This window comes from Seriola aureovittata, chromosome 9 (assembly GCF_021018895.1).
Source record: "Seriola aureovittata isolate HTS-2021-v1 ecotype China chromosome 9, ASM2101889v1, whole genome shotgun sequence".
NCBI classification, from domain to species: Eukaryota; Metazoa; Chordata; class Actinopteri; order Carangiformes; family Carangidae; genus Seriola; species Seriola aureovittata.
In genome coordinates this window covers 16,527,288-16,539,048 of record NC_079372.1, presented here as the reverse complement: position 1 = coordinate 16,539,048, position 11,761 = coordinate 16,527,288, and the positions used below count along the sequence as shown (strand labels likewise).

The 11,761-nt window shown below is 43.0% G+C and overlaps 1 protein-coding gene across 2 annotated transcripts in view; it reads right to left on the bottom strand.

The window, feature by feature from the left end:
* Positions 1-1,011: 1,011 nt before the first annotated feature.
* The window catches only part of lamb2l (laminin, beta 2-like), a 47,370-nt gene continuing 36,620 nt past the window's right edge, over positions 1,012-11,761 (bottom strand). For both annotated transcript variants that reach the window (XM_056385287.1, XM_056385288.1), the window contains exons 18-35: positions 10,911-11,031; positions 10,192-10,384; positions 9,944-10,087; positions 9,269-9,500; positions 9,011-9,174; positions 8,591-8,815; positions 8,124-8,338; positions 7,914-8,010; positions 6,335-6,707; positions 6,066-6,250; positions 5,692-5,939; positions 4,257-4,472; positions 4,004-4,148; positions 3,648-3,855; positions 3,155-3,296; positions 2,736-2,912; positions 2,439-2,604; positions 1,012-1,757 (exon numbers count right to left, since the gene is read on the bottom strand). In XM_056385287.1, the coding sequence (XP_056241262.1) occupies positions 1,621-1,757; positions 2,439-2,604; positions 2,736-2,912; positions 3,155-3,296; positions 3,648-3,855; positions 4,004-4,148; positions 4,257-4,472; positions 5,692-5,939; positions 6,066-6,250; positions 6,335-6,707; positions 7,914-8,010; positions 8,124-8,338; positions 8,591-8,815; positions 9,011-9,174; positions 9,269-9,500; positions 9,944-10,087; positions 10,192-10,384; positions 10,911-11,031 (3,388 nt within the window). In that variant the 3' untranslated portion in view covers positions 1,012-1,620. The remainder of the gene's footprint in view (positions 1,758-2,438; positions 2,605-2,735; positions 2,913-3,154; positions 3,297-3,647; positions 3,856-4,003; positions 4,149-4,256; positions 4,473-5,691; positions 5,940-6,065; positions 6,251-6,334; positions 6,708-7,913; positions 8,011-8,123; positions 8,339-8,590; positions 8,816-9,010; positions 9,175-9,268; positions 9,501-9,943; positions 10,088-10,191; positions 10,385-10,910; positions 11,032-11,761) is intronic.

Here is an 11,761-nt window from a genome sequence, read left to right as displayed (position 1 = left end):
GTGTCTACTTTGGGCCCTTCATCACATTTCAGACATCTGTGAGACGTCAGCTGTTCCACCAGGGTGATTTATTAAGATGGTTTTGTTGAAATAACAATTTGAGGCACAAACATGTAAAATTATCTGATATTTCCCAACAAATAAAAGTACAGAAATATAAATATGTGTATCAGAATTTTTTGGTTTTCATCTCATGTTAATCAGAAACTCCCCAACTATATGAAGTAGTTTACATTAGCTCTGTATCCACCAGCTACAACAGCAGAATTATTTTTATGTATTGATACATCACTATTACATTTACTCATTTGGCAGATGCTTTTATCTAAAGCAACATCACTGAAGCTTCAGTGCAGTAACAGGTCAAGTAAAGAAGTGGAGTGAGTGTGCTTGTTAAGTGCTAGGTTGCCGTAAAATACTACGATAGCTCTTTATATTTGTCACAGTAAAACCAAAGATGAGAGCTGATTGTTTCTGAAATGCTGTTTGGTGCAGAGCAGGTAGTGTACAGTGGGTTTTCCCTGCAGACGGAGCGGTGAGAGTGAACCACAACAGTACAAGTACAGTACATTTACACACAGCCTTGAGTTAGGAGAAAACACCTCAGTAGGTTTGTTACAGGCTTTTAATGGGCCTTTTCCACTGCTGACAGTTTGACTTGTCATAGTGGGAAAAGCACAGGTGTTCTTTTCTATTAAGGGTCCATTAAGAATCAGCATACACACCAGCAGGGCCCTGGACTGGCTCAGCTAAAGGGAACATAATCATAATTTTTAGTATTAATAACACATTTGCTAGAAGGATGACGTCAAAATGTGTGCAGTGAACAGCTGACAGGAGGGAGGTAAAGAGAGCAGGGATGGAAGCCGAACAAAGAGAGAACACTGACTTGCTGTGTATACGCCTCCCCCTAGTGGCAAAGGATTGAAACAACATATCTACTGCAGCAAACTGGGTTTCGTAAATGTTGGACACACATTATCTCACAAACAGGACACATGATGTCATGAATTCAAACTATATCAAATTTATTGTCTCCATCGTCTTGCTTACAGGAATAATCGTTTATGCATTTAGATGTTTTTAATCAAGAGCCTCATTTGTAATAAAAAATAAACACAAAATTTAATTTGAAAAATCAATCTTTTCAATGTATTTCTTAATAGGAATGTCATATTGTAAATACCATAATAATGTGGTCAAAAACACACAAAATCTTGAAATCATTTTTGGTCAAAATAACTTTCTGATAACATACTCTGATATATTTCTTCTGTTTATTATTCATGAAATCAATGACCGTGGCCTATACAATGAAACAAATACTCTCCACAGGTCGTCCACCTGTTGTAATAGCTTAAAGACATAAACACCACACAGGTTAGTGTCGATATCTAGGAGTCAAAAAGTGGTACAGTACATGGACAGAGGAAGGGTCTTTCTGTGATATAACACTTAACAGGTAAAATGTGTAAAAGTTGAAATACCAGTGACAGAGCGGAGGCACCAGAGCAGGGTTTTATTCTCATGGGTGATGTAGTTTTCTGTCCCAGGCGCAGCATCAGTCGCACTCCGCTCTGGACTACAGCAGCGAATGGTAAACAGGGAACAGTAACATCCTCACACACAGTTGCTGTACTTCTGCACTTGTTCCCGGATCTCGTCCCGCACCACGGTGGCGTTTTCTTTCAGCTCGTCCAGCTCCGTGCGCTGCCTCTGCATCCGCCGCTCGTTACTCTTGAACCTTTTCTCCAGTTCTGCAGCGACAGAGAGAGGCAGAGCTCAACATGGGTAAATCTACAGAAATCTTGCCTTGATCAGGGTGGTGTCTGAGATCGTTCCAGGTTTCCTTAGTGAACCAGAAACAATATGAAGCGACCTGAAACGGTCTCAGACACAATCCTACTGACGGCTGTTCAGCCAGACACTCATATGATATAATAATCACGATATGCCAGTGGTGCCACGATATTAAAAACGATATTATTATTAAAAATATGCTGAAATGTCTATTAGCACTTCCTGTTTGCAGTGTACCAACGCAGCTCTCACTGGATTACTCCAACAACAAACTTCCTGTTGTTTTCCCAACACCAGCGTACACCTGTCCCAGTTACACCTCACTCTCTCTCCCTCCTCACTTCCCCTTCACCTCAAAGACTGAAAACCTCCCAACCTGACAGAGGTTAAGGTAGCAGTTAAAAATATTTTAAGGATACTGGCGACAAAATAACAATTTATTCCACTTTCTGCTCTTAAAAACCTGACAGATATCACCGTGTTCTCACAGCACATCCTTTACAAAACAGTAGTTTCATTACGCTACGTTATTCCTCACAGGCAAATCATGCTAAAACGTGCAGAACGGCCCACACGCGCTGTACTCAGCCCACATAATGAAACGATATTTAACGCAGAGAGCAGCTTCATGTTCTCACTCTGCAGTTGTGTGATCCCTTTGTTGGCTTTATTCAAGAGGTCGTCTGCCTCCTTCTTGATATCCATTGCCCTCTGGTTGATGCTGTCCAGACCTCCAGCCTCTCCACCCAGAGAGTCCACCTTATCCTGCAGCTCACGGTAACGTTTCTCTGTGTCGTTGAGGCTCTGGGAGTCAACACGATAATGTTACTTATGACTCTTAAGACAATACTTTCATAAGATTTTGTGACAGAAACATGACATATTATTTTTTCAAAAGAAAAGCACAAACACAAACTGGCTGCCCACATGCGTACCTCCTGCAGTGAGGATGCTAGGTCAGTGGCGTTGTTAGCCAGTGCTTTGGCGTCCTTTGCCATCTGTCTGTTCTGCTCCGTCTTGTTCCTCAGAGCCTCGACCCCCATGGAGAGGTTGTTTAAACGCATCATGACGTCCATCTGCTTATCCTCCAGCTGCCTCAGCCTCTCCTCCACCTAGGAGGAAATGAGACATTAAAGAGCGTCCAATGAAGTGTGCAAAGGAAGTGATGTGGGAGAATATAATATTCCATGTTGGAAAGAAAGAGCAGCACTTAAAATAAAATACTCTATGGGAAGCTGGTCTACTTCTCTGTTAATCAGCAAAGGAAGTAGAGCAGTGAAATTTGCAACTTCACACTGTGCAGCTAAGTAGTTCTCATATACAAAGACACAGTCACTGTTCAGACATGCTGTACCTCAGCGGTGGCGTTCCTTGTGCTGTTGAGGTTAATGTGGGCCTCCTTCAGAGCTGTCCTCGCCCTCTCTATGGCGTCCTCTGACATGTTCAAAGCCTGCTTTGTGTTGATGGCTGTGTCCTTTACTCCCTCTGCTCGCCTCCTGCACAAAGACACCGCACAGAAAATGTCTTTACTGTAGTCAGGAACAGGACTGATTATTGAACCATAATGGATAGGCAATTATAGCAGTTCAAGCTTTCATTGCATTTCATTTTCATTGACCTTTTAAATCTGTAGAATAGAAGACCAAGTGGTGGAAAAAAGGGAAAGGTGATTTGTGGTTTGGAGTCTGAGTGTGTGACGCCACCAACTACAGCCAAACTACAGCTGTGCAAATTATGGCTTCTGTATCTCCTGTATCTTTTATGGCCTGACTGAACTGTGGAGTTTGTATGGCGCAGTGGGTTTATGGGTTCCTTTTATTTAATAGTGAAGCTAAATAGCTTCTTACTTGGCGTCTTTAGCTTGGTCGAGCAGCTCCTTGGCTTTGCTGATGTACTGCGAGGTTTGGTTGACGATGCCCTCGACGTTAGTGAGGTTGGACAGGCTGTCCTTTATCTGCATGATCATCTTGTCCAGGACGGTCCTGTTGACCGGCAGCGTGATCGCCAAGACCTGCAGAGCCACCTTCTCTATGCTCTCTGGATCTGCTCCCTCCTCTGGACAGCAGGGACGACAGAGGGACAGTTAAACACCACAACATACTTTCTCCTGCTCCAGGTCAACTGAATCATGACTGCAACTTTAGAATTTAAGAGTTAACTTAATTTAGGGCAAAGATTACCAGTGAAAACATCACCAACGCACCAGTGAGAAAGTCTCTGATCTTCTTAATGAAATCTTTGAGCTTCTTGTTGTTGTTTTCGAAGTTGTCCTTCTTTTTCCTGGCTTTCTCTAGCGTTTTCATCGCCTGCTTCTTCACATCCTGTGTCAGAGAGTCTATTTCCTGGAGCTAGATACAGGAAACCACAAGTCAACAGTGAAACTTTATAGTCCCAGGAGCCACCATCGCTCCAGCTCTATATTCTGCGTAAATGTTGTGTTTTAACACTTTCATCACCTTCCTGACGGCGTCCTGCAGCTCCTCGTTGGCAACGTTCAGACCGTCCGTCACATCCCTGGCGAGATTCAGCGCTGATACAGAAGCGCTCACTGTCCCGTTGCATCCCTGACCTCCACACACACGATTACCCTGATCGTCACGGCAACCGGCACCACCACATTGGCTGTCTGGGCAACTGCCATCTACGCTGGCATTGCTATGACCACCACATACCTGAAGGGAGCAATTATGCATCGTCATTCTCATTATCAATACAAAAACCAATATTCTAATAAATTTTCTTCCTCATGCTGAATCTGCAAGAATCTGTGTCAGCTACTGAAAGTAAGCTATAATTTATGAAGCTAGAAAATATAAAACATTAAGATACAAAATATGTATATAAATATTGCACCATATATGTTATATAGGAGGTGAGACAGATTTTGTATATTGTTTATTATTATCATTATTTAATTACTACATTTAATACGAAAAACAAGATCTAATTTAATTGTTTTTCTGCACAATTCAAAACAAAAATTGACAGATTTTAACTTTCACTGCTGGGTCTCCAACCTGTTATGAAGATGCAGACATTACAAATATCCAGACAAACTACCCTGAACTAAACATTGTAATGAAACTGAATCAGAAACAGATCAACAGCCGTGACAGTTTACTTTTGTATTCACTGACTCATTCATTCATGTATTCCTTGAAGATTTCCCTCCTAATAATAATTCAATCCAATAATCCCCATACAAACGCAAAGTGTTGTGTTGTCACCGTGTGTAATCAAGCGCTGCTGTTTTTTACCTCCTCCATCACTGATGAAGATGAGAATGACGGGTGCTAGGGCTCGTTGTCATGAGATATTCAGGGTGTCACAAATAGAAAAGTAGAAATGTCTGTCACCAAGATCTCAACTTTAATTACTAACGAAGCTGCATTTTCGACTTTTGGCCACTAGATTTCACTGTAGGACTGATTCATGAAAACTTAAAAACACTCATAAAAACACATCAGTGATGACAAAGAGAGACTTCACATGGATTTCGCTTCAGGAGACTTGAGACTCTCTATTGCCAGAGACTATTTCTGGACAGTCTCATTTATTTTGGTGATTCTTTTGATCATAGAATAAGTTTCTGTGATCACTAATGAGCCTCACAGTCAAGACCAGTCACTGTCATGAACAGCACCCCTCCATTGATATATTTCTCTCTATATATATTCATTCAAATATTTTTCTTTGACTGTACATGGTGAGGAAACACAGTGCGATTAAGATTTTCCATTCTCCAGATTTAATTAATAAGTGAATGAACAGACGATAAATGCAGCCAGTACAAACAAGCACATCAGATTTTTTTATGGAACATTTTCAGCACCAGATTAAGACTTTACACAATGAGGGAGACAGTCACATGAATAAATAAACTCTGCCTACCTTGTGACTGAGGTGATGCACCTTCTTATCCAGGTCGTGGGCCTTGTGCTGCAGTTCGGTCAGCGATTTGTTCTGGGCGGCCAGAGCTCGGAGGAACTTGTCTTTACTGGCATTCAGCAGGTCTTCAGTGAGACCGCGGGTTTCTTTGGACTGTTCCACCGGACTGAGAGGACCGGACACCGAGGCGTTGCATTTCTCTGCAGCCTGCACTGACTCCCGATAGTATTTCTTCACTTTCTCAAACTGATCTGTGAGTGGACGGGAACACCGATGATTAATACCTAATTGTTTGTATCAGACATTTGAAGGTCAGCAGACACTGTGTTGGTGATTTAATGTTTTTCTAAGAGTCACTGGATTATTGAGTTTACTACCTGCAAATCCTGAAGTGAGGTAGTCATCCAGCAGGCGTTGTTTGTGAGCCACAGTGTTGTTGATGTCCCTCAATTCCTTCTCCAGATCATTCAGTGTGTGTCTCAGAGCCCCTTCTTTTTCTGCTGTTGTGTTTAGTTCTCGGGTGACGCCCATCAGACGCCCGTCGGTCAGGGCGATCTCAGCCCTGGAGCACATAGAGCAGGGTATTTTATATACTATTTATTTAGTTAGCCCGTGGCAGGGGAACAACACAGTGTGGTATCCTCACCTGAGGTCATCGATGCTCTGCCCAATCAGCTGGTGGATCCGGTCGCTGTCCTCCGTACTGATCAGATCCTGCACCTGCTTCAGCTTCTCTTCCAGCTCTTTGATGCGCTTGTCCCCGACTCCCGGCGTGATCCCGCTCTCCTGGATCTTCTGTAAGGTGTACTGGATGTGATCCAGGTCCCTTTTGATCTGGCACAGCGCGTCGTCCCACAGCTGGAAGCACGGGTGACACTTCACACATTTGGGGAAGACGCCGGTGAAGCCGCGAGCGCATTCGTCGCACCGCTTCCCTTCCGCTCCCTCCCGGCACTCACACGCCCCCGTTGTTCGGTCGCACTGGGCCATCTCTGAGCCCAGCGGGTGACAGTTACACTCTGAGTAGAAGAAGAGAGGGAAGAGGGTGAAGGACACAGGAGAGGAAGAGAGAGAGGAAACACAACAATAATGGTGCAGGTGAAGCATGTCTTACAGAAGCCGTTAGAAAGAGTTTTACTGCCTCAAAATGCTGTGAGCCAGATTTACTAACATTAATTAAATAGTGCATGATAATCATGTGAATTCATTTAAACAATAAGGACATGTAATAACACAGAAAGGGAACAAAATAAAAGCGATGTGAGATGATGGCACTGACACAGCTGAAGTTTCACTAACTTCAAATGTCTTGTCCAATGAAAACAGAGCGCACTTGCAGCTTGTTCTAACTGAAGTTCAATTATTAGAAATCACAACTGTGCACCGACTGTTAATTGGATTCTGTTTTCATTGATAGTTATTACTTTACTTTGATACATTCTAAGAATCCATTTCTCTGTATATGCTGGCTCATATTATTAATAATAATAATTTAAATTTTAAATTTTTTAAACAACTGATGCTGCTCTAGCTGCTGCAAATCTGCAGGAGGTTACTGCAACTCTTCCCCCTCTCTCTGCTCGCTCCGCAGCATGATGGAGGTGTGATGAAATGTCTGTATTAAACAAGTGTTTGTTAGTCTGTGGGATGAAAACACAGTGAGGTCCAACAGTTTGTATATCAGTTTTTACCTTTTATCAAACTTGCACTGGATTAATCTAAGAGCAAAATCAAGAGCTAACATTTCAGACTAGTCTAAAATATCTCTGTAAAATCAGCCCCTGGTTGAGGTGGAGAATTTTCCATGCAAAAATACAGTGGGATACATAATCAATCTTTGTTAACATCTCTTCTCAGCCTCTTCTCCTATTAGCATGATCCTCTCTCAAATGTGAATGGAACGAAGAGAGAGAAGCACCTTGCAGGCCTCTGACAGACTCTGTCAACGTATCTGTATCTGACAACCACGTACGAAAGCCTCAGTAAATCTGAGTCTTGATCAAAGGTCCGTAACATTGAACTGATTGCGTGAAGTGAATGACTAATTTAAAAAAAAAAAAACGAATTTATCTTGTTCTCCTCTAACTGAAAGGTTTAGATACGCAGAGGGGCTGTTTTGTTACTACATTACTACAGACTGAACTAATATGTGACTAAAATCCATCATCATGCATCATTAATAATCTATTCCTGTTCACAAGTACCACTGTCACAAGGTGAGTTACCTTGACACTGCACCCCTGGGTCTCCCCAGTGGAACTGCTCACACTCGGTGCACTGTTTTCCCCCAAAGCCTGGACGGCAGTGGCACTGGCCTGTGAACTGTAGAAGACAGAGAGAGACAGACGGATGATGATACAAGCTTAAACTTTTTGTCTACGTTCACTGTTGCATGAATCATTTTCATGCCGTGCGACGCCCTCACGCTTCCTCACCATGTTACAGTGAGATCCCAGCGCGTGTTGCGGGTCGCAGTGACAGGCCTCGCATCCTCGGTCCTGACCGTAGTTCCAGTGGTTTGGAGCACACTGGTCACAGTTGTGGCCGGCCACGTTCTCCCTGCAAGGGCAGGCGCCGGTCTGCCGGTCACAGTGACACTGTCCGTCACTGCAAGAAGACTGGACCGTGCCAGCACTCACACAGGTGCAACCTGAGAGGAAAACATGTATTCAATGACCTGACAGTCTCTACTCTGGGCGTATGCGCTCCACAGCAGGAAACAAGAGATGAAAACAAAAGGTTGAGACACACATTATCCCTCTGCTTTTTCTCTTTAAACTTAAAACTGAGAATGAAGTTGGTGTTACATCATCAGCTTTAACTCCTACACCATCACAAATAGAAAAACAGAGTTGAGTAAATGTTTTTTATGAGTACTTTAATAACTGCCATCATTACTCACGTCTGCAGTCGTGGGCCAACGCGTTGCCATAGTAACCGTGTTGGCAGTGGGCACAGGACGGGCCGTCGGTGTGGTACAGGCACCTGAGGCACTGGCCCGTCCTGGGGTCACACGACTCGGGGTCCTGGGTGTCGATGTTGCCGTTGCACTCGCACGGCAGGCATTCCCCGCCCAGCTCCGCAGGGTTGCCATAGTAACCTGGGGCGCACTGGTCACAGCGAGACCCTGGGCGAGAGAGGGGAAGAATGACGGCTAGCTCTTATACTTTAGTGTTAGATATCGAACAGTTCAGCGCTGAATCAGCCATAGTTTCTATGATTTTGTACACATATCTATTTCTGATGACAAGTGTAAGTAGAAAGCAGCAGACCTACAGAAGAATAAGAAAAAATAAACTGTCACTGCAGTGTAATAGTTTACCGGTGTAGCCTTGTTTGCAGTTACAGATGATCTGGTTAGAGCTGTGGTCAGCTTGACAGGACTCTCCGTTAAAGTGATCTGAGCCGGGGTTACCGGGGCAGGGGCAGGGCCGGCAGTGCTCCCCTGAGCCGAGCATCGGGTTTCCAAAGAACCCATCCAGACATCTGGGACAGACGAGGGAGACATTTACCATCAGTCTGATCGCCAGGGATAAAGGAGCCGAGTGGAATCTGAAATCTCGAGTGAAATCTTCCTTACCGCTCACAGAGGTGTCCTGCTGTGTAGTCCCTGCAGTCCGTACACTCCCCGGTGCGGGGGTCACAGAGATCTGTGTGGCCGTTACACTGACAGGGGCTGCAGCTGGGGAAGCCCCACTGGCCCGGTTGGCAGTCTGAGCACACCCGTCCCGTGGCTCCCTGCCGGCACTGGCACTGGCCTGTAACTGGGTCACACTGGTGGCTTAAGGATCCCTCGGAGTGGCAGTCGCAGGCTGGAGGAGAAGGTGTTTAAAGGGTTAATCACCGCCTCCTTATTGATAATCACTGTTTGTTACATTTTTGCTGTTGTAGTCAATATTTTCTTTCTGGACTAAAAAACGTGGCAGTGATGTCTTTTCCAAACCATTAGATTCCATATTTTCCCAGTTTTTTTTAAGGAATATGGGTGTAACTAAGTATATGTAAAAGCCATGCTTTTCCAAACTGTACTGTAAACTTCCAGCATTATTAAACTTTCAACTGAGAATCTATTCAGTTAGATCTCTCATTATCTCTGATGCTGATGTGTGTTTATCATGTCAAACTGTGATCTTTGTAAGTATTTGTATTTTTGTTTTGTTAGATTATCGGATTACATAAATCATAATTTAAATCAAATGAAATTAAAATATATTATCCTCACATCTGTAAAAAGGTGTTACCATGTGACACTCACCAGTGCAGCCATTCACTCCGAAGCCGTAGGTTCCTGGGGAACATTGGTCGCAGTGTCGACCCATGACATTGAGTTTACAAAGGCACTGACCTCCGACCCTATCACACTCACCGCTGAGGGAACCCTGAGGGTCACACTGACAGGCTGCATTCACATAAAAGTCAAGAAAGAAAATATTATTATTTAAAGAGCAACTATGGACTTGAAACCCACTTCCTCTAAATCTGTCTGTTTCTGCATCTACATACGCAGAGCGCCGTCGTGAATGATGGATGAAATACTGCAGATGAGTTTGGAGCACATCTCCGCCAGGGCCGGCATCGGCGTGATCATAAAGGAGTCCAGACACATGTAGCGAATCATCTCCTCTCGCCGATGCTCCGCCTCCGGCTCATTACCTTGGAAACCAGGAAGCTCGGTGTATTTGGGGATAAGAACCAGCTAAAGAAAAAAAAGAATTAAAGGTTTACAAAAGGAAAGGGTTATAGAGATAAATATGAATACAAATAAGCAAATTATGAGCCACGGAGGCAATATTAATCACAAGCTATAGTTGTCAACTTATGCAGAAAGAAAAAACATAAAAATGTAACAGTGCTTTTGTAAAGAGGTCTCAATGAAAGACAATAACTGTCATGGTAGTGTCCGCACATCCCAACGTGTTTTCAGGTGAAGAGACAACAAAGCAATCTCCAGCATAAAGAACAACCGCACACTCAATTACAGAGTTGTTGGGTACAAAAACATCAAAGCATCAAACATCAAAAAAGTCGTAATTGTACCCAATAAATCATCATTTTATGGAAGCATTTATTCATTCTTTATTATTAAGGTTTAATCCGGAAATGTGCTTTTTATTGACGGTGAAAAGACAGTGAATCAAGCAGGGCAGGTAAACGCAGCACTGAGCAGCAAACAGACTGAAAGGAAGATGAGGAGGACGGCAGGCTGACGGGTCTTAGCTCACCGAGTCGATGAGGATGAAGGCAGTCAGGTGTCTGTGTGAGACCCCGTGGCGCTGGAACCTGATTGAAACCACGTAACGATTACTGGGCTCGAAGCAGAACGGCCTGGGCATCTGAATATATCTGAGGGGGAGAAAATAAAAAAGAAACACTACATAAACCATATATTCATTTCCTGTGGAAAGGAGAAACCATCATGAGGCCAATGAAATGACAAACAGTGGAGCCTCTGCACTCACAGGGCTTGTAATAAGCTCCAGCTAATTTTAAAATGTTTTAACTTCAATTGCTTTTGTCACACTTTTAACGAGTTAAGGCCTATGTTATAAAATTACCTGCAGTTCTTTCCTGCTATCATGAACTGAGGGTCTGTGGTTCTTCTGTTTCTCATGTTTACTTGAATTCCACACAGATGGGGAATATTTTCTACCAATATGCCTGAATCTGTTTTTATGAGACTGTCACTTGTTCACTGCAGTTCCATGGTGGAGCTACGTCGTTATGGTGTTGACTGATCTTGTATTATATAAAAACACCATATGTTCACATTAACAAGGTGAAAAACCATCAGAGGGGTTTTATTTGATAAAACTAAGAACTTAAAATCTCGGATATTAAAGTTATTGTTAGTCTATTTAGTTTATTTACTTTAATTTGATTTTTCACAATTCTATTTTTACACAAACACAATATGAAAGACAATTTCTTTTCTGTCTTTTTTGTTTATTTTAAAGTTAAACAATGAATTTATCATCAATACAAATTCTACATGTACATTTCAAATTTCTCAACTACTAACGATCTACCTCTTACCTCCCTGCCTGACTTGTGTGTTTTCGAGGACAATCATTGT